This window comes from Phacochoerus africanus, chromosome 5 (assembly GCF_016906955.1).
Source record: "Phacochoerus africanus isolate WHEZ1 chromosome 5, ROS_Pafr_v1, whole genome shotgun sequence".
Taxonomy (NCBI): domain Eukaryota; kingdom Metazoa; phylum Chordata; class Mammalia; order Artiodactyla; family Suidae; genus Phacochoerus; species Phacochoerus africanus.
This window is the reverse complement of record NC_062548.1, coordinates 30,656,572-30,677,620: the sequence shown is the minus strand read 5'-3', so window position 1 is coordinate 30,677,620 and position 21,049 is coordinate 30,656,572. Positions and strand designations below refer to the sequence as shown.

Sequence of the window (21,049 nt, the reverse complement as noted above, 5' to 3'; positions counted from 1 at the left end):
ACTGTCCATGGTTTTTTTTTTGTTTTTTTTTTAATAAACCTGACAAACTCTATAAAGAATGACTCAACTAAGAAGAGCTTAAGCTCAGGTCCCTATGTGGCAATGTATAGCAATGTAGCATTGTTTAAAATTAAAAAAAAAAACAAAAACAAACCAAAAAGTCTTTCCTTGCTGATGTAAAATTTGAACTGCGGATGCCAAACAATTAGAAAACAGGGTATTTTTTCTCAAATTTTTACTGCACAGAAGAAAAAGTACGTTTGTAATGGAGAATTCAGGAGAATGCTACCCTTGACCGAGTGATCTAACTTTACAACAACAAAGATAGCAAAACCAGACATGTGTCCCTTGATGTAAAATCCTGAAAACACATCACTGGTGAAATATTCTTACCAAAATGTTGACTCTGAATCTAATTGTGAAGAAAATATCAGACAATACAAACTGAGGCACAATCTACAATTCAAGTGTTCTGGACATTTCGAAAATATAAATGCCAGAAAAGAAAAGAACTTCAGACAAACTGACACCCAAGAGAACTTTATTTACTATCATTATTTGGTTTTTTTTTTTTGTAGGGTCCCACTTGCGGCATACGGAAGTTCCCAGGCTAGGAGTTGAATCAGAGCTGCAGCTGCCAGCCTACACCACAGCCACAGCAACATGGGATCCAAGCATCATCTATGACCTACACCACAGCTCGCAGCAACACTGGATCCTCAACTCACTAAATGAGGCCGGGAATCGAACCTACATCCTTATAAATACTAGTTAGGGTTGTTACTGCTGAGCCACAATAGGAACTCCTAAGAACACTTTAAATAGACACTTTATAGATACTATGACATCCAAATTGTCATCCTTATTTCATTTGAAACCTTCACATAGTCCTCTTCAAAATGCCAATTAACTGTCTTCTGGTAGAAGACAGGGTCAGGTCCAACTTTAAATTTCTTTTATAAGAGGGTTGTGAAGAAAGGAAATGCTAATACGGTGGAGTCAAACGGTAAATATTCGATAACCCAGAGCTGTGTTACCCAAAATCTTCTGAAGCCTGAAAAACAGATTTAAGTTCCTTATTTCTCCATAAACTATCAAAGAGAAGGGTGAAGAAATGTTTATACCTATATTGTTTCAGCAACTTTAAAATGTGTAGTTTGGAGTTCCCGTCATGGCGTAGTGGTTAAGGAATCTGACTAGGAACCATGAGGTTGCAGGTTGGATCCCTGGCCTTGCTCAGTGGGTTAAGGATCCGGCATTGCCGTGAGCTGTGGTGTAGGTCGCAGGCGTGGCTTGGATCCCGAACTGCTGTGGCTCTGGCGCAGGCTGATGGCTACAGCTCCGATTCGACCCCTACCCTGGGAACCTCCATATGCTGCAGGTGCGGCCCTAGTAAAGACAAAAAGACAACAACAACAACAAAAAAAGTGTAGTTCAAGTTTAAAGATTGGTTACCTGTTCAGCAACTGACATCCTCCTATTCGGATCAACATCTCGGCCCTCTAACTTGGCTTTCACTCTCTTCCACACGCTCACTGCATATGAATTTCTCTCTTGCACAGCTATGAAGCAATGGACACATACGTAAGCCAAGCCACTACTTTGTATAAATATTTAAGGCATTCCTTTTTTTTTTTCCCACCACACCCACAGCATATGGATGTTCCTGGGCCAAGGATCAAATGTGAGCCACGAACTGTCATCTACACCACAGCTACAGCAATGCCAGATCCTTAACCCACTGCTCCAGGCCAGGGATTGAACCTGTGCCTTTGCAGTGACCCAAAGCACTGCAGCTGGATCCCTAACCCACTGCACCACAGCAGGAACACCAAGGCATCCTTATTCTAACAACTTACCTTTCCCAGTTTTAGGGTCTCTGACGGCCTTTTTAGGACTGCAAGCAGCACTCTTGCCAGTTCCTGGAACAGTGCTTGGTGGAGTATCTGCTGATGTAGCTAGATTTTTCTGAATCAGCTTTCTAGCATTCTGTGACATGACATCAGGCTGAGTCTTCTGGCCAGTGTTGCTCCGGACTGCTACAGAGAAAGAGTTGGTAGCTCAATTTACATGCACACAGAAAATGGAGGAGCAGGACAATGCTCGCTCAGTCATTCATTCACTACAAATTGACAGCTTTGACAACAGACAAAAAAGGTTATTTAATGTTAGGGAAATAATCAAATTTTTTTTTTTTTTTAAGGGCTGCACCCATGGCATATGAAGGTTCCCAGGCTAGGGGTTGAATTGGAGCTGCAGCTGCCAGCCTACAACACAGCCACAGCAATCCCAGATCCAAGCTGTGTCTGTGACCTACAGCACAGCTCACAGCAATGCTGAATCCTTAACTCACTGGGCCAGGCCATGGATTGAATCTGTATCCTCATGGATACTTAGTTGGGTTCGTTACCATTGAGCCACTAAGCAGACTCCACAAAATAAATTATTTAAAGAGTATTTGAACACATGGTGTTTTTTACTCTCTCATATAAGTACTTTAAAAATTAAACCAAAGTTTGTTCAGTTTGAGATATGACAAGAGTTTAGGGAAACCCTTTAAAAAGGTCATGACTATAAACATATTAGACGCATACTAAACATCTTAGGACCCATGTGGATCAAGACTGAGGTAGGGGAGTCCTACCTGCAGCAAAGGATGGCTGATACGTAGCAGATGACGTTGGACTTGAACATTCATTTGTTGCATCGGTGACTAGGGGTGATGCAAAACTCACTAAATTATTATAGACACTGAAATATAAAATAAAATGGCATATTTATGAAATGCTTTAGCAGACAACTACTTATAAGTATGAACAGAACTGAAATAAAATCAAATGAATTAAATAACAAAACTTACTCTACCAAATGTTGTGCTTATGTTTCAAATGCAGGCCAGAAGGCATTCTTACCTCTGACTTTGTGTTTTCAGTTCTTTCAAGGTGGGAGTTATTTCCTGGAGCATTTCAACATGTTCCTGACTTCGAACCTGACCCATGGCTTGGACCAATGTAAACAGCACAGTCTGAATGTTGTCTTGCCAAGATTTATATTCACCCAAGAACTGCCTCACACTGTTCTCATAGGGAACATCTTCGCCATCTGCCAGAGCAGCTTCTTCATCCTAGAATCAGTATGTTCATGAATAAGAAAAATGGTATTTGCTTCAGTAATGACTCTTAAGACAGTTACCTTTTTCTGTTTTCCTTTTAGGGTTGTGCCCATGGCATATGGAGGTTCCCAGGCTAGGGGCTGATTCAGAGCTACAGCTGCTGGCCTACGCCACAGCCACACAACACCAGATCCAAGCCGCGTCCGAGAACTATACCACAGTTCACAGCAATGTTGGACCCTTCACCCACTGAGTGAGGCCAGGGATCGAACCCCCAACCTCATGGTTCCTAGTCGGATTCCTTTCCGATGAGCCACGACGGGAACTCCAAGACAGTTACTTTTGTCTTTCAATTTTTATCACTGTGTTTAATCTGCTTATTATAATTTAAATCCTTTTCTACAGGAATCTTGTTTCCAGCAAAAATAAAAACTCCAATTAAAAATAAATCCAAAAAGGAAATGATGTATTGTTTTCTAATGATGAAGTAACGTAGCCTTTTCTGGGGATTCAGTTTCCTTGCTATCTAGAGGGAAGAGACAACAGTTCATGTATTTTGGAAACATGAGTGTGGGGAGGGAGGAGGACCTGAGACTAAGTTTCAGCTCTTTTATAAGCTATGTGACTTTGGATGAAAATTTCTCTAAGTCCCAGTTTCTCTGTGTACAAATCAGAATACTTAATTACTCCCTGCTCAAAAAAAAAAAATAACTGATGAAAACACAAATTAACTCAGTTACAAATGGTAAGACATGACCTGAGAGCAATTTGTTTTCCCTCCTGAGTAAAGCCATGAGTAATTTCATGAAGGGGGGAGGGACTGCGGACTGACAGCACTGGTCTTACCTTGGCCATTGCTTTCAGGAGATGTTTGACATCTCCAAGCTGCCGGTTATGACCTGTGAGCACAGTCTTTATATTATCAACCAGATTCTGAATTGTTTCACAGACCGTTTCTATCTGCTGCTCTTTCTCCGTCTGAATTGCTCTCTGCGTAGACATATCCTGGGTCAACTGTTTGTGTGCTGATAAAAGCCATTCAGAGCTGCCAATAGGGTGTTCAAGGCTTGTGTCCTAAACAGAACAAGCATTTGTTTGATTTTAAGTATCAGCCGGAATAAGATTTTCTTCATCATCAAAAGATATTCAAAATTCGAGCTGACACAAAGAAATTCAGTCATGAATTAATTACACGCAAAATAGTACTTGACCCTAATTTAAACAATCTGTGAAATACAAAGTAAGATTTTTCACTTTTCTGTATAATCATACAGGGAATAAATGCTTAGTTTAAAACCTAGGAAAATATATCTGGAACAGCAAAGATGATCCATATCCAAGACCCTAAACCCATTGTAAATCACTCTTTAAAATGAAACCAGAGCCTCCTAATACACAGCCTAAAGCCTTCCCACAAAGTATAAATACTGAATTTCACAACTTGCTACTCCAGAATTCATTCATCTTCCACTAGTCCTCCGTCTGCTCCCCTATTTTCAGTGCATCTAAGTCACTGGCTACACTGTCTTTTCTCCTCCCCTCGGAACCTCCAAAGTACTTCTAGTTGTAGCTCTGAGAATTCTTTTCATTTTTTCATTCATTGTATTATTTGTGTAAATAAGTTCCTTGAGGGCTAAAAGCAATATTTAATCATTGTTGTATCCTTTATAACAATATCTTGTATACAGCCACACTCAATAAATGTACACTGAGTGATTAAATTGATTTTGAAAGTATATAATTGGTTTCATTTTAATCACCAGGTCTCTCTGCTCCCACCAAGACTCAAGACTCACCACTCTCTGTAATAAACGAAGCTCTAACTCAGAGACTGAACTGTTAAACTGTGAAGCAAATGAACACATTTGCTGACACCGTTTGATTAGCTCAAATAATGCAGCATCCAGGTTTAAGGCTTCTGCAGTTCTAGTTCGTAAACTTTCAAAATGAATAATATTGCTGCAGAGGAAAGTGACCTGTGAAGAGGCAAAACAAGAGTGGAATCATTACAAGGAAGGAAAAATTCACAATTAATTAAATAAAAAATACTGCCCATTCATTTCCAGAATTCAGGACCAGAATCAGTCCAAAAAATGTACGAATGTGTGACTCTTGTGGGAAACTGACCTATTACTATAAAGGCTGTACACCATTTTTTGGATTGATGCAGTTTTGCATGGGGCCAAAAGCACCTAATTAGAATTAGGTAAATGATGTTCCATGTGAATGTTTTTTACACAGAAATTTTACTCCATAATAAAACTGTTACTGGGAGTTTCTGTTGTGGCACAGCGGGTTAAGGATCCGGTGGGGTCTCTGTGGCAGCCTGGGTCACTGGTGAGGGGTGGGTTTGATCCCCCGCCTGGCGCAGTGGGTTAAAGATCCGGTGTTGCCATAGCTGTGGCTGGTGTTTGATTCCTGACCTGGCTGGGAACTTCCATTTGCTATGGGTGCGGCTGAAAAAGGAAAAAACAAATAAACAAAAAAACCTACCAGATTCAACTGCAATGTTTGCGCTATATCAAAATTCCAATCTGAAATGTTCCTCTTCTGTTTCTACTCCTGCCTGCCTTTACCATAAAGATCACAAAACACTAACTGGACATTTGACAAATACTAAGCACATTTTAGTTTAGCTTTTTTGGCCGCGCCTGTGGCACACGGAAGTTCCCAGACCAGGGATTGAACCTGCACTGCTACGGTAACAATGCCGGATCCTTAACCTGCAGCATCACAAGAGAACTCCAATATTAAGCACATTTTAAATGGTATAATAGTATTGTGATGATGTTCTCAAATAATTTTTCTTCTTTTTTTGTCTTTTTAGGGCTGCACCCACCGCATATAAAGGTTCCCAGGCTAGGGGTTGAATCAGAGCTGTAGCCAATGGTCTACACCACAGCCACGCCAGATTCGACCTGTATATGTGACCTACACCACAACTCAGGGCAACACTGGATCCTTAACCCACTGAGTGAGGCCAGGGATCAAACCTGCAACCTTATGGATACTAGTCAGATACGTTTCCAATGAGCCACGATGGGAACACCCTTAAATAGTTCTTATCATTATAAATACATACTGAAATATTTACAGATAAGATGATATAATATTTGGGATTTCCACTAAATATGGGATGGGAAGGAGAAGTAGGAAGCATAGAGGAAATAAAATAGGACTTAAGTTGATAATAATTAAATTTGGGTGATGGGTATACAGGATATGGGAATTATATCAGCCCAATTTTGTGCCTGACTGAACACTACAAAGCAATTTTTTAGTTTTGGCCCCCAATCACAATAAAGTCCATCCACAGCCTCTGGCAGTACACAGGGTCATAAGACATTTTATTGCCATGTGGGAAAATAATATTTGAATTTTTGGATAACCTTAGTTGCAAATAAAGAAATCTTAGATAAATTTGGAATTAAACTCTTTATTTTCCAAGAGGCTGAATCCACTTTATATTTAACTGGGAAGCATTAGGGGTCCAGGGAAATAATTGGCTGTGAGCCAGCCTAAGGATGCCCTGTCCCTGTTCCCAGTGTCAGCTAGAGGTGACCTCTCAAGCTACCCTAACCATCCCACGAACTCCTTCCCATCAGTTATGTAATCCAGCAACTGAAGACAAGACGGCGTACATGAGTGCCCATACCTGATTGGCTCTTTGGCTCTCTTTAAGGACAAGATTTCTTCTTTCAGCTATTGTTGCTTCAAAATCTTGTAGTACTGGTGCCAGTGCAGGGTTGGCACCACCTGCCCACTTGAGTCGCTGTTCAATACTTGCTTCAAGTGCTGCCAGTTTCTCCTATAAAAGCCAGCAGAATCTCAGTAAATATTTGACACTCTCCACTTCCTGTCTGTTGAGCCCAAAACAGGCATGAGTGATGTAGAAAAACATCATTAACAAATCATCACAAAAAAACCCAAAGAAAAAACCCCCACCCCAAATCGTTACCTTTTGAAATTAATCTTGATTTCATGTTGAATATTTAAGGCTAAACATGTCTGAGGTAAGGCCTGGCTTTCAGTTTACTATCTTAAAATTTGCAGAAAAGTTTCATTTTCTTTCTTTCTTTTTTGTCCTTTTGCCTTTTCTTGAGCCGCTCCCACGGCATATGGAGGTTCCCAGGCTAGGGGTCGAATCGGAGCTGTAGCCACTGGCCTATGCCACAGCCACAGCAACATGGGATCCGAGCCACATCTTCAACCTACACTACACCACAGCTCATGGCAACGCCAGATCCTTAACCCACTGAGCAAGGCCAGGGATCGAACCTGAAACCTCATGGTTCTTAGTCGGATTCGTTAACCACTGTGCCATGACGCGAACTCCTCATTTTCAAACACAATAGTCTTGAAAACAAAACTCCTGCTACACCAAATTCCCACTGCACTACATGTGCTATCTATAAGAAAATCTATTTATACTTTTGACTGTGAAAGATGAAAATCCGATTCCCACAAAGGTTTTTATGAATGATGGTAAAAATCCACCCTGATTATCATGACAAGAAAGATTTTATATTAAACAGTTACTTCATTATTTACTCAACATTTCAAGTACACTAATTTATTTTCATATTCTCTCCTCCCCCAGGCTTTCTTTCTCTCACACGTATATATCTCTAAAAACAGAAAGAAAGAGGGAGTTCCCGTCGTGGCGCAGTGGTTAACAAATCCGACTAGGAACCATGAGGTTGTGGGTTCGGTCCCTGCCCTTGCTCAGTGGGTTAACGATCCGGCGTTGCCGTGAGCTGTGGTGTAGGTTGCAGACGCGGCTTGGATCCTGCGTTGCCGTGGCTCTGGTGTAGGCCAGTGGCTACAGCTCCGATTGGACCCCTAGCCTGGGAACCTCCATATGCCATGGGAGCGGCCCAAGAAATAGCAAAAAGACAAAAAAAAAAAAAAAGAAAGAAAGAGCATGAGTTCATTCTCGTAAGTTGAAAACTAGGACTAATATGCTGCAGAGAAAAGGTATTTTAATCTTCAAAGAAGTGAGCTCCAGAAAAGTTTTTTAAATTTTTTGGCCATGCCTGTGGCATGTGACTGTTTCCAGGCCAGGGATCAAATCCGAGTCACAGCAGCAACTGAAGCTGCTAGAGTGCCAATGCTGGATTTTAGCCTGCACAGGAGAACTCCCCAAAAAAGTTTGATTAAAATTTCTAAAACTACTACAAGTGATTATACTTGATTTTTCACTAAGAGCAGAAAAACATCAGTTACCACCAACTATGTGAGATATAAGAATACACGCTAGGAGTTCCTGTTGTGGCGCAGTGGTTAACGAATCTGACTAGGAACCATGAGGTTGCAGGTTCGATCCCTGGCCTTGCTCAGTGGGTTAAGGATCTGGCATTGTCATGAGCTGTGGTGTGGATTGCAGACGCGGCTCGGATCCCGCGTTGCTGTGGCTCTGGCGTAGGCCGGTGGCTACAGCTCCGATTCGACCCCTGGCCTGGGAACCTCCATATGCCGCGGGAGCGGCCCAAGAAATAGGAACAACAACAACAAAAAAGACAAAAAAAAAAGAATACACCCTATAGAGATATATATAAAACCATTATCAAGACCAGTTTCTCTTATTTAAAAAAAGAAGGCAAGATTAAATATTTTGGTGAAATGACAAACAGAGTCAATAACAATGACTTGGACAAATGTTCTGCTGCCTTTGACATCACAAAACTCCATTAACTATACAACGGAAGTAAGAAATGCCTAAGCTGCTTGGGTATTAATAATAAGCCAAATGTTTAACTGCTTTATGTACATTTCAGTAAACAAGTATTCAAGTTTTTAATTATCACCCACATTCTCTCTTTTTTTTTGTCTTTTTGTCTTTCTAGAGCCACACCCTGGGCATATATATCGAGGGTCCCAGGCTAGGGGTCTAATCGGAGCTGCAGTCGCCAGCCTACGCCACAGCCACAGCCAAGCCAGATCCGAGCCATGTTTGTGACCTATACCACAGCTCATGGCAACACTGGATCCTTAACCCACTGAGCAAGGCCAGTGATCAAACCTGCAACCTCATGGTTCCTAGTCGGATTTGTTTCCTTTGTGTCACACTGAGAACTCCTCACCCTCGTTCTCTTAATGTATAAAGGCATAGTAATATCAAGTTCATAAAAAACCTGAAATATTTAGCATGTCTCTATCTTGGTTCAAAATAGACTGCTAGGATTCAGTTACCTCAGAGGGTAAGAAATACAGATATAAATTAAAAACAGAAGTGAAAAGGGATTATGCTCCTGTGGCTCAGGAACCGAGGACAGACTGAACAGAGCACTGACACTTCATTGCAGTGGAGGTCACTTCTAAAAGTAAGATGTGCCAGAAGGAGGCTCTGACAAAACACACCTGAACTGTTGCAATTGAAGTTTCAATCTGGCTCAGAGTATGGAGTTTCTTTTTCATGCTGGTTAGGATGGCAGATCGTGGGGGAGGTGTGACCGACATCGCTTGTGGTCTGTTGATGAGGAGATCTTCATGCTGCCACTGTTCAAAGAAAAAGAAACGTAATAAAATAAGCAGGTAAAAAACCCTTTAGAAAAACAGGGGGAAGAGATATGATTTAGGATGTGGTGGGGAAGAGGGAAAAAAACCCAGCTACACCAAAGCAGGGTGGGCAGGGAAGAGAAGAAACACAACAGAAGAATCAACTGGGTGGAAAATTTCCTGAGGTAGAGAATGACTGATACATTTCTTGGACGGGTGATACGCAACATCTGAGTAGTAATTCTGAAGATGTTTCCTAGTCTATGTAAAAGTCTACTACACACTCCCTCTAAAATATAATCTCCAGTTAAGAAGATGGAACAGGGGTGGTGGTGGGGGGAAGAGTTGCCCAGAATGAAAGCTGAGCAAGGGACTGAAAAGAAACAGCAGCAGTCACAGAAGAAAGAGTCTGCAGAGAATCTGCCAATGACAGAAAGGCCCAGGCAACTGGCAAGAGAGGATCAAGCCGTCTTACACACTGTAAGGTGGCCCCAGAAGGCCCAAGGGACATTTGGGCTAAAATTTAAAAGTTATATACTGTGCTTAGAGCTTAAAATGTGTTTAGGTGAACAAAACTGGAAGGACTTTTACAATGTTTTCCATATAGTTTGTCAATTTTTTTTAAGGTAGTAAACTCTAGAATATATAAAATAGTAACACCTTTCAGCACATTTTTTAGAAACAAACAAACAAAAAAACCCCAATCCCAATGTGCTAGGACTGTTAATACATAATAAATGCAACTTCAGAATTTGATTAAGTTGCTTTTATCAACTTATGAGCTAAGAAAATAGCTAATGACAAAACTGTAAAGAAAAGGAAGTACACTGGTGCCATGCAACATCAAGTCTACTCCCAGGAAGCAGCTCTAACATAGATGATACAAAGTAACCAGTGGTTTTGGTTTTTGCTTTGCTTTTTCAGGGCGGCACCCAAAGCATATGGAAGTTCCCAGGCTAGGGTTTGAATCCAAGCTATAGCTGCTGGCCTATGCCACAGCCAGAGCAGATACCAGATCCGAGCTGTGTCTGCAACCTACACCACAGCTCATGGCAACGCCAGATGCTTAACCCTCTGAGCGAGGCCAGGGATTGAACCCGCAACCTCATGGATCCTAGTTGGGTTCGTTAACCACTGAGCCACGAAGGGAACTCTAACCAGCGTTTATGCTAAAAGAGGTCCCAGGAAAATATAGTCCCCCAGTATTACTTCATGAGTTACAACTTGTCTGAAGCTACTGACAGTACTGAAGCCTATATTTGGAAAAAAGAAATGGGAAAATAACTACAATTTATAATGTGCTTAGTGTCTTACATAGATCATCATTTTAAAACTCAAGTCATCAACCTTTAGAGAGTAATGAAAGGTAACTTAAGGGAAGTTAAACCCAAGTTTATATACCTGAATCCAAATGTATCCCACTCCCAAACCCTGCCATACTGCCCCTAAACAAATAAGGACAACAACAGGCTTCTCAAAAACAGTCCCCAAATATGACACATGAAATGCACAGAGCTTAAAGAGTCAGGGAAAGAGAAGTGACTTCACAAATAACTATGTTAGACAATACAGGAGGCATATCCACTAAAGAACAAATCTGACCGTTAGAATTTACCTTTACAAAGTAACACTTAACAATAAAACTAACCATACAACACTGAGCGAAACAAATTCCAAGAACACAAAATTATCTCAACCATGTAAAAGAAACCAAGAATGACTGGAAAGACAGCACCGAAATACTAAAGCTGGGTTTGCTCTGGGCTGGCACAAGGTACGAAGCTTACAGGTTTCTTTTCTATGTTGTTTTCTACTAGGTCCCCCTGTCTTCCAAATTTCTACACTGAGGAAAAACACCTTATAAAGAAAAGCACTTAACCTGAAACATGGCGATATGCAGCTGAACGCGCTGCAGGCTCGTCTTACAGGAGGAGATACTGGTCTCCAGCCTGCGCACCAAGTCGTGCTTCTTCCAGGCAGTGTCATAGGAGCTGGCGAGCACAGTTGCCCTGTTCATGACCAGCTGAGAGAACTTCCCGACCTGGATGTTGTGCTCCACTGCTTTCTTACACAGATCATCAACAGAAACCTTGCTTTCAGCACCAAAATCCTTGGCCTCCACTTGAGCAATGATGTCCACTCCTAGGGCACTGATGAAGCTGCACAGCGTGAGGCCCAGGGCTTGGTTCGGGAGTCCAATCAGGAGCTGCCGCACGAAGTCAGCTGTGAAGGCCTTTATAGGTTTGGCCATCTGGTCTTCACTGAAACAAGAGTTCCTAAAAAGAGTTTTCACGTTGACAATCGGTACAGGCCCATTTACAGTATTCTGGTCTTCAAGTGAACTTGATCCTAAAAAAAGACATTTTTCTTTAATTATTTCATGCACAACTAAAATAAGGTAATAAAGCTGCTTACTGAAAAACGTGAAGATTGCATGAACTTACGATTCTAATTTAAGTTACAATTAAATAAGCCTACTCTATCCTGTCCCCCTCCAAAGTTCTACACAACTAAGTCCAGCTTCTCTGAATGTGAATTATTACCTGACAAAGTTTTAGAAAAGGTACCGCAGAGTCTGAAGAACTCCTTAATTGTCTGCAGTCGTTTTAGAAAGAAAATCTCTTCCAGCACCTGTCGGTGATTATCATCATCAAAAAAGTTGACTTGAGTGCTCCTGGCTTCCCTTATAATGTCAATCTTTCTCCAAGCGATAGGAATTTCCATCTTGTTTAGCTATGTAAATTAAAGAAAAAGGTCATTTCTCCATTCTTCATACATTGAACAACTACTTCACGAAACTTGCATTTTCATAAAACCAAGTCAATATTTACCTTTTCAACTAATAAGCCAAAAGCAGTCTCAACTTGGGCAAACATGCCATCAAAGGCTACCAAAAGCATCTGGCCAGCTGACATTTTTGGTGTTTCATCAACTGAACCATTTCTTGGTTGGATTAACTCACCATATTGAGCATGAAGTATTCTAGAGTAAAAGAAAAGGGAGTTAAACCCTCACTGAAGAGGAATAAATCTGGGGAAAAACATAAGATCAACAAGTCTTACAACCAGCATGTGAGGTCTAGGAAAAAAGTCTTTTTGCATGAAGGAAGGCGTGTTATGACAAAATGACATTCAATGTCAATCACAATGGGAAGTTCGTGGTTCCAATTCAGTTATTAGCCATTGTTCAGTATTAGCAGAAGCCACTGCAGTGACCACACCAGATCCTTAATCTGCTGCACCGCAAGAGAACTCCTAATTATTATATAGTTTTTTCTTTTTCGGCAGCACCTGCAGCAACACCAGATCCTTAACCCAATACGCCGGGTGGGCAATCGAACCAACGCCTCCACAGAGACAAGCCAAACCATAACCCCACTGCACCACTGCAGGAACTCCAATATTTAAAGGAACTATATAAAATATTATGGTCTCACAGGAGGTAACAGAATCCCAATAAAACACAAGTGTCAAGAAGCACACAATTCTAAAGCTGCTGGACCAGCTTTAAACTGTCTAGCAAAAATTGTCAAGCACTTGTTCACACTACTGTCACACCGCAGAGCCATCTATAGACAGCAAATGGAAATACCTGTCATTTGGGGCATGCTGTTTTGAATAATGCATAGTTTGAATGTAAGTCTTCAGAAGTTCACTTCTCACATTATTATTAACTCAAGACTTGAACAGTATTTATGCAACCAAGCACTGTTCTCAACATTTTATACAGAAAAGCAAAAATACAGTCTCTACTACCTATGACCACTATCAGTAATATTAACTAGATTTTCAGCCTTATCACACACATGTAAAGAAACAGCTATAAAACTACTGAGTTATTAAGAGAACTAAAAAAATTTTTTAATTTAAATTTTTCTAAATTTTTAATTTTTAATTTTTTTTGCTTTTAAGGGCCACCCCTGCGGCATATGGAGGTTCCCAGGCTAGGGGTCAAATTGGAGCTACAGTTGCTGGCCTATGCCACAAGCCACAGCAATGCCAAATCCTAGCCGGATCTGTCACCTACACCACAGCTCACAGCAATGCCGGATCCTTAACCCACTAAGCAAGGCCAGGGATTGAACCTGCGTCTTCATAGATGCTAGTCAGATTCTTTTCCACTGAGCCATGACAGAAACTCCAAGAGAATTTTTAAAAATTTCTTTTTAAAAGGAAGGCTATTAGAGAAATTATTAATGGAAAAAGAGCTGCATAATGGTATAAAATTTCCCTTGAAATTATCAGAAAGTATCTCTAAACAAAGTACAAACAGGCTGTAACAGAACCAGACATTAAGTCTGTCACCCAATGTATACATGAAAGTAAACATTCCTCCATTTAAGACTAAAGGTAGTCTGAATTAGATATTTTTTGAGGAAAAAAAAAAAGGGTATCGATTTAGTATATAATGGGAGTTCTGCATGTAACTTTTTAAGTAATGCTAGAAATTTTATGATAAAGCTCCTATGCAAATAATCTTAAGCCACTATTTAACTGACATTTATGTTTATGCTTTACTAATTACACTTTTAAAAAATTGAGGAAAGAATGTAAATCAACTACAATAAGTTTTTTTAAATTTTATGGCAAAACAGCTATAAAGAAATATGGGAAAATAGGAAAATTTCGAATTCAGGATAAAACTGAATGTTAAGGAATCACCGTTACCTTTTTAGTGAAATAATGGCACCATAATTAAGAAAAATAAGTTTACAATTGGAATATATACTTCCTATCATTTAGGATGAAAATGTATTTGCTTCAAAATAATCATGGAAGTATCATCTAAATAAAATTGACCACACGCACACACAAAAGACCAGGTGCAGATAATTACTGAAGGTGGTAAAATAGGGGTTCATTATTCTATTCTCTCTACTTTCCTGTATCTTGGCATTTTCCCATGGGAGGAAGCATGGTGGGTCTTTATTTCTACTCTCTCAATTATACTTTCTGGAGTGTACTGGACATCAGTGACAAAGTAAGAGGAATTGAGTCATCAGGGACAAAGGGGCTTAGGGCTTAGCTTCGGGTATAGGGCATGGCTGGAGAAAATGCCCAACTTCTACAGGTCCCAAAGTCAAATTGTTTCCTTGGACTTAAAAGACGAGAAATATAATGTTCACCTGAAGTGAGGAATATACTCCATCAGCTAACTAAACTGGCTCAGATACTTGCATGGAGCTTTAAGGGCTGGCTTAAAAAATACCATACTCCACTTTGTGTGTGCACATGTGTGGTGCGGCTACAGCCCTAAAAGGATACATGTATGTACATACGGGATAAAACCACACAAAGGCACATACAAAAATGAGTACATGTGTAACTGTGAAATCCCAGCAAGCCCTGTAGGTTGTAGATGTCGCTGCTGTACTGTAGGTACCCGAGATGCTACACTATAGCAGGGACGGAGTGTGCACAAGACCTTCCTGCACACTGTTCTCCTGTTGTTTTTTTTTTCATAATTTACTGTGACTCTGTGATTATTTCCAAATAAAAAGGTTTGTTTGTTTTTTTAAAAAGATATATATTACTGGAGTTTCCGTTGTGGTGCAGTGGGAAAGTATCCATGAGGATGTGGGTTCAATCCCCGGCCTTGCTCAGTGGGTTAAGGATCCAACGTTGCCATAAGCTGTGGTGTAGGTCGCAGACATGGCTGGGATCCCACATTGCTGTGGCTGTGGTGTAGGCCTGCAGCTGCAGCTCCGATTCAACCCCTAGCCTGGGAACTTCCATGTGCAATGGGTGCAGCCCTAAAAAGCAAAAAACAGAACAAAATGATGTTAGTTATAAATGCATATATATATATATTATCTGCTCTAGAAAATAAAAAGGAAGCTTATGGTAAAATAAGAGCTCAGAAAACCTTTCTCTGGCTTCCCCTCTTTCACAAGAAAACACAGCACAGCTTAGCAGCCACTTGCCTGGCAACATCGATGTAATGGGCATGTGTTTCTTCTTCAAGTCCCATGGCTGCGTTTCTTAAATAGGCTTGAAGAGATTCCACTAGAGTCTGCAGAGGAACGCCATCAGTGGTCTGCTCAATAAGGCTGTCTAGTTCATGAAGCATACTTTCTAATGTGTATTCGCCTTTCATTAAACATCTCAGTGCTTCTGGAAATATGATTTGCCGGAAATTTGAATTTAATTCCTATAAATACGTGAGAAACATATTTTAATGTTTTCTGAGTTTAGATACGGCAATGTTAAAGGGAGGAAGTCAAATTGCTTTTCTGAACCAGAGATGAGAAATACAACATTCAATATATGAAAAAAAGTGTTGAATTTAAGCTAACTTAGAAGTGCTCACCTGAAGTGAGGTGTATACTCCATTAGCTAAGTGAACTGCCTCAGACGCCTCCATGGGGTTAGGGATGTCTAAGTCCTGTGGCACCAGGTGACACTGCTTCAGTAACTGAACAAGGCAAGTGACATTTCCACTCATACTGCAGAGCTCCTCCAAGAACCAGGCTCCATCCCGAGAAGTCAGATCCACCAACTGCTCTCCAGCACTCGAAGCTGCCCCTTCCATCATCAGGTTACGCCTGAATGTGACAAATATTTGTACAGTGAAACTGACTTAAAACACACATAAATGAGGATACCTCAAAATCTGAAAGGAGATAAAGCAGTCTTTCAGGATGCAAGACTAATGAAAGCAAAAGCACATCTTAAGTTTGGGATGAAATGAAAGATACGTGAAATCTCAATAAGCATTAATGTTTGTAAGAAACAAAATGGTCCTCCAACATAGTCCTACACAATAATTGGACAGTAGGTTTTTGCCAAATAAATTTAACAAACAAAGAAAGAAACAAAATGGTCTCAATATGAGGTCAGCTAACTAACTCACCTTGTAAGGGTACAAAGGGCAGAGATAATAACACTTGCTAGACTCAAAGATCCTTCTTCTCCATTCTCATGAAGGAAAACTTTGATGCAACGTTCAATTTCTTTCAGCTGATCTTCACAAACAGGTACGGTGACGGCTTCTTGTTTCAATCGTTCCACCTGTCTAATAAGCCTACTGTTTATATCTGCTGCGTACCGCTGCAGGGTCATCTCAGTGGCAGTGATGAACTGACACACTGTTGGGGGCGGCTGGGGTGCATACTGCATTTCATATCTACAAACAAAGAAAGAGGTGCTTCTAAAGAATGTTAACACTTGACAAAATCTAAAAAAGACAGTATGGAACACTGCATTTGATCCTCAAACCTTGAACGGTAGAAATCATTACTTCCATTTTACAGATAAGGTCTCAAGAACAAAAGTAACTTTCTAAGATGACTTATTATTGAGTGATAGGATCAATATTTGAATTCATGGAGTTCCCGTTGTGGCTCAGTGGTTAATGAATCCGACTAGGAACCATGAGGTTGCAGGTTCGATCCCTGGCCTCGATCAGTGGGTTAAGGATCTGGCATTGCCGTGAGCTATGATGTAGGTAGCAGACACGGCTCGGATCTGGCGTTGCTGTGGCTGTGGCGTAGGCCGGTGGCTACAGCTCTGATTAGACCCCTAGCCTGGGAACCTCCGTATGCCGCGGGTGCGGCCCTACAAAAGACCAAAAAAAATTTGAATTCAGTTCTCTTTACCTGATCCCACTGCTCTCACATTGGGATATATTTTGATTATTTAGGAAAACCACACTGCTTTATAAAGGAAAACAAGCTCCAACCCTCTTGAAACCAAGAGAAAAGCGACTCCATTAAAATTCCATCTATCAACCATTTCTTTCAGAAAAATAAAATTATATGCAATTAAAAATCTGAGAGTTCCCCTGTTGCACAGTGGATTAAGAATCCAAACCCAGTGGCTTGGAACACATGAGAAGGTGTGGGTTTGATTCCTAGCCTGGTACAGTGGATTAAAGGATCCAGCATTGCTGCAGCTGCAGTGTGGCTCTAATCCCTGGCCTGGGAGCTTCTATATATGCCATAGGTGTGGCTTTTTTTTTTTTTTGGTCTTCTTAGGGCTGTACCTGCAGCATATGGAAGTTCCCAGGCTAGGAGTGGAATCGGAGCTGCAGCTGCAGGTCTATACCACAGCTCATGGCAACGCTGCATCCTTAATCCACTGAGCAAGGCCAGGGATCAAACCCACACCCTAAGAGTACTAGTCAGGTTCACTGCCACTGAGCCATGATGAGAATTTCAGTGTAGCCATTGAAAAAAAAAGGATATATGGCACAAATGAACCTTTCCACAGAAAAGAAACTCGTGGACTTGGAGAAAAAACTTGTGGTTGCCAAGAGAGAGGGGGAGGAAGTGGGATGGATTGGGAGTCTTGGGTTAATAGATGCAAACTATTGCCTTTGGGATTGGTAAGCCATGAGATCCTGCTGCATAGCACTGAGAACTTGTATTTAGTCACCTGTGATTGAGCATGGTGGAGGATAATGTGAGAAAAAGAATGTGTGTGTGTGTGTGTGTGTATATATATATGTGTGTGTGTATGTGTGACTAGGTCACTTTGCTGTACAGTAGAAAACTGACAGAACACTGTAAAGCAATTGTAATGGAAAAAATAAAAATCATTAAAACAAAACAATCTTAACATAACTTTGGTTCCAGTTTTGATGAGAAATAAAGAAAATTGAGAGCAACCAACTTACTTCCTGTAAAGTTCCTGACAGCGCTCTACAGTGGTGTTACAGATAAGTTCTTCCATCCAGGTCTTCCACTGCTCAATTCGATGTTTCTGAAATATGGCCTTTGGATATTGCAGAGCTACAGTTGCATAGTGATGCAGCTGCTCCAGACAGCCTCGCAGCACCGAGCGCCTCTGCTGCAGGAGGGCGCCAACTTCCCCCTCTAACTGCTCACACTGGCTAATCAAGTGGGCCTGGCCAGCGTTCTGAAGAAAGGCTGTTGCTGGCACATAGCTTGGAGGACCTTGTGGTGAAAGATAATTATTAAACACAGCGGAACCATTTGAAATTGGCAGTCGTTGAAAGAGAACACAAATCAGAACCCCACACATAAATATACAACAATGAACTCACTGTGTATCTAAAATAAGTCAACCCCTACCTAGGTCCATCTGTGTGCTTATCTCCTGAAGCAAACTTGCCAGCTGTGTTGCTTCTAAATTATTGAATGCAGCCTGATAATGTGTTATCCACTGTTCAAATTCATTCAGCTTCACCTGGATTGCCTCCTGAACAGCTCTCTGCTGAGTCTGTAGCTGAGTGTGTTCAGAATACCTAATGGAAGGAAAAATTTTTAAATTGATTGCTGGTCTTTCTTCTGTGTACTTTCGTAATCCTCAAAGTGCATTTTGCTCATACTTGGGCTGCCTGTTAAGTTCCTTCTCAATCCTGAGGGCACTGCTCAAATGTCCTTTCCTTCTGTTTTTTCCTGACCCTATAGTTCCTAACCATACTCACATTTTAAACAAAACTTAACCACTTTCGCCAGCGTTTGAGTTTTCTCAAGTGTGGAAGACCGAAACTTGATCTCTGTAATCGCAGAGTCTCCTGCAGTGCTTGGCACTCACACTTTTAACCACCCTTCACCGAGCTGAACTTCTGCCCCATGTGAGGTTCACTCACTTAGATCACTCTTAGTTTAATGCTTGAAGAAACTCAAACTCAGCCAGGTAGACAAAAATCACTGCCACTGTACAAATGAATAAGGATTTAGATAAAACCATAGAGGTTTTCTGAATCTAAGTTCAGTATTCTAAGTATTCTGCCCACCACCTCCCATAATTAAATATATTAAAAAAAGCAGAGAAAATTGAACTAAATTCTGCTTTATTAACACTCTGAAACTGTAGTTCTTGGGAGAGCTTTGATTATGTGAGTTGCTGCAATAATTCTGATTCAGGTTGACAATGTTTACACGAATGTGAAAATTCTCCTTCGTGGTATATACTTAGAAACAGAGTTTAACACTTGTTTTAAACCTGTGTTGCAGAGTATGAGAAGGATGATCCACTCCTTCAGCTCCTTCTAGAAACTCTATTTCTTCCAGAAGTTTGCCCTGCAGTTTTTCCACATCTGTCAGTTGCTCTTGCAAGCTCAGGTATTCATCTAAGCTGCTGTCCAGCTTGGGCAGTACAACCAGCATCTCGTCCCTATTCTTAAACCAGTTCACCTGTAAAAAGACATCATGATTAGGAAGATTCCTACAGGGCCAAGGCTAAGATGCACTGTCTGTCACAAGGATCATGTTAGAAGGACATCCTGCACGTATTCTTCTATTTACATCTCAACACAGCCTGGGCAGGGGTGGGATAAGGTTAATGGCATCATCCATATTTTTATAAAGATAACTGATGTGCTCCATTCGCACAGCCACAAATGAAGACTCAATTCCACAATAACACACCACCATGCCAAACCAAACAAGAATAGCCTCAGAGTTCTCTTGTGACGCAGTGGGTTAAGTGTACTGTGTTGTCACTGCAGCAGCTCGGGTTCAACCCCTGGCCCGGGAACTTCCACCTGCCACGAGTGCAAAACATTAAAGGAACAGCCTCAATGGCAAAGGTATAATTATTTTCAAATCATTTAACAAACTTCCTACGAGTGAGTATGACCGTATGTGTCCATGCACTGGAGCATTTCCTAATAAAAGAAGACAGAGAACTGTCCTATTTCACCATCATTTCAAAAACAGTTTCACTAACTCTTTTATGAGTGTGTTAGGTGTTAAACAAAAAGATGACGATGACCTATGGTCACTGGCTTCACCTTAATTTCAGCTACTCTCGAAGAAAACAGGCTGCGGGTGATTTCTCTTTCCATCTCTCTCTTGCTCTGCTTGCTCTCGGCCTGCTGGCCTCCCCCACCGTAGACGGCACCAGCAAACCCAGCCTCGCCCCCAGCTGTCCAGTCCACCAGGGGGTCGTACACAAAGGCCTCCAGTAGTGTCAGCAGAGTCTCTCTGCCACGCCGCATGATATGCAAAACCTGTTTTCAAGAGTATTTTGTCACAAGCCTGCTCAATAAAATTTAGTTTTTCATACCATAGGACTTGTTAATTTAACAGGTACACGAAGAGGTAGAAGAGAAAACCACAAACCTGCTCACATGAAAGTCTAAAAACACCTTCTACGCCAGTTACACCCAGTGCTGTTTCAATGTTCTGTGTCATTCGAAAAGGAACTTTCTCAGGAACTCTAAGGCTTTTACCTTGAAAAGACAAACAGTTATATTTTTTTCTTTCACCAAAACACATTCAACCCTCATATAAAAAGTCTACTTTAACTTTACCTTTTTCAAAGCAAACATTGTAATCTATGTGAACAACCTCTCCAGTCGTCATATCTATGAGGACGTTATCCAGATGTCTGTCTCCAAGGCCAATTATGTACCCGACCATAGACATGACCGCGGTCGATCTGGCGTAAGACTAAAGAAGAGGGGGTGGGGGAGGAGGTTAAGCACCATGAGCCAATTTCCTTCCAACCTGGACTTGACTCTCTAAAA

General features: G+C 41.1%; 1 protein-coding gene across 6 annotated transcripts in view; it reads right to left on the bottom strand.

Moving 5' to 3' along the window:
• SMG1 (SMG1 nonsense mediated mRNA decay associated PI3K related kinase) overlaps positions 1-21,049 on the bottom strand; it is a 104,674-nt gene that overhangs the window by 5,324 nt on the left and 78,301 nt on the right. For 4 of the 6 annotated variants that reach the window (XM_047780416.1, XM_047780414.1, XM_047780417.1 and 1 more), the window contains 20 exons: positions 20,834-20,972; positions 20,643-20,752; positions 20,312-20,530; positions 19,522-19,712; positions 18,645-18,817; positions 18,227-18,506; positions 16,463-16,735; positions 15,920-16,154; positions 15,534-15,760; positions 12,442-12,592; positions 12,154-12,343; positions 11,490-11,959; positions 9,473-9,610; positions 6,768-6,920; positions 4,909-5,088; positions 3,959-4,186; positions 2,913-3,124; positions 2,645-2,751; positions 1,860-2,039; positions 1,456-1,562 (listed from right to left, as the gene is read on the bottom strand). In XM_047780416.1, the coding sequence (XP_047636372.1) occupies positions 1,456-1,562; positions 1,860-2,039; positions 2,645-2,751; positions 2,913-3,124; positions 3,959-4,186; positions 4,909-5,088; positions 6,768-6,920; positions 9,473-9,610; positions 11,490-11,959; positions 12,154-12,343; positions 12,442-12,592; positions 15,534-15,760; positions 15,920-16,154; positions 16,463-16,735; positions 18,227-18,506; positions 18,645-18,817; positions 19,522-19,712; positions 20,312-20,530; positions 20,643-20,752; positions 20,834-20,972 (3,963 nt within the window). The remainder of the gene's footprint in view (positions 1-1,455; positions 1,563-1,859; positions 2,040-2,644; positions 2,752-2,912; positions 3,125-3,958; positions 4,187-4,908; positions 5,089-6,767; positions 6,921-9,472; positions 9,611-11,489; positions 11,960-12,153; positions 12,344-12,441; positions 12,593-15,533; positions 15,761-15,919; positions 16,155-16,462; positions 16,736-18,226; positions 18,507-18,644; positions 18,818-19,521; positions 19,713-20,311; positions 20,531-20,642; positions 20,753-20,833; positions 20,973-21,049) is intronic. The other 2 variants (XM_047780415.1, XM_047780419.1) reach the window with 2 other exon arrangements.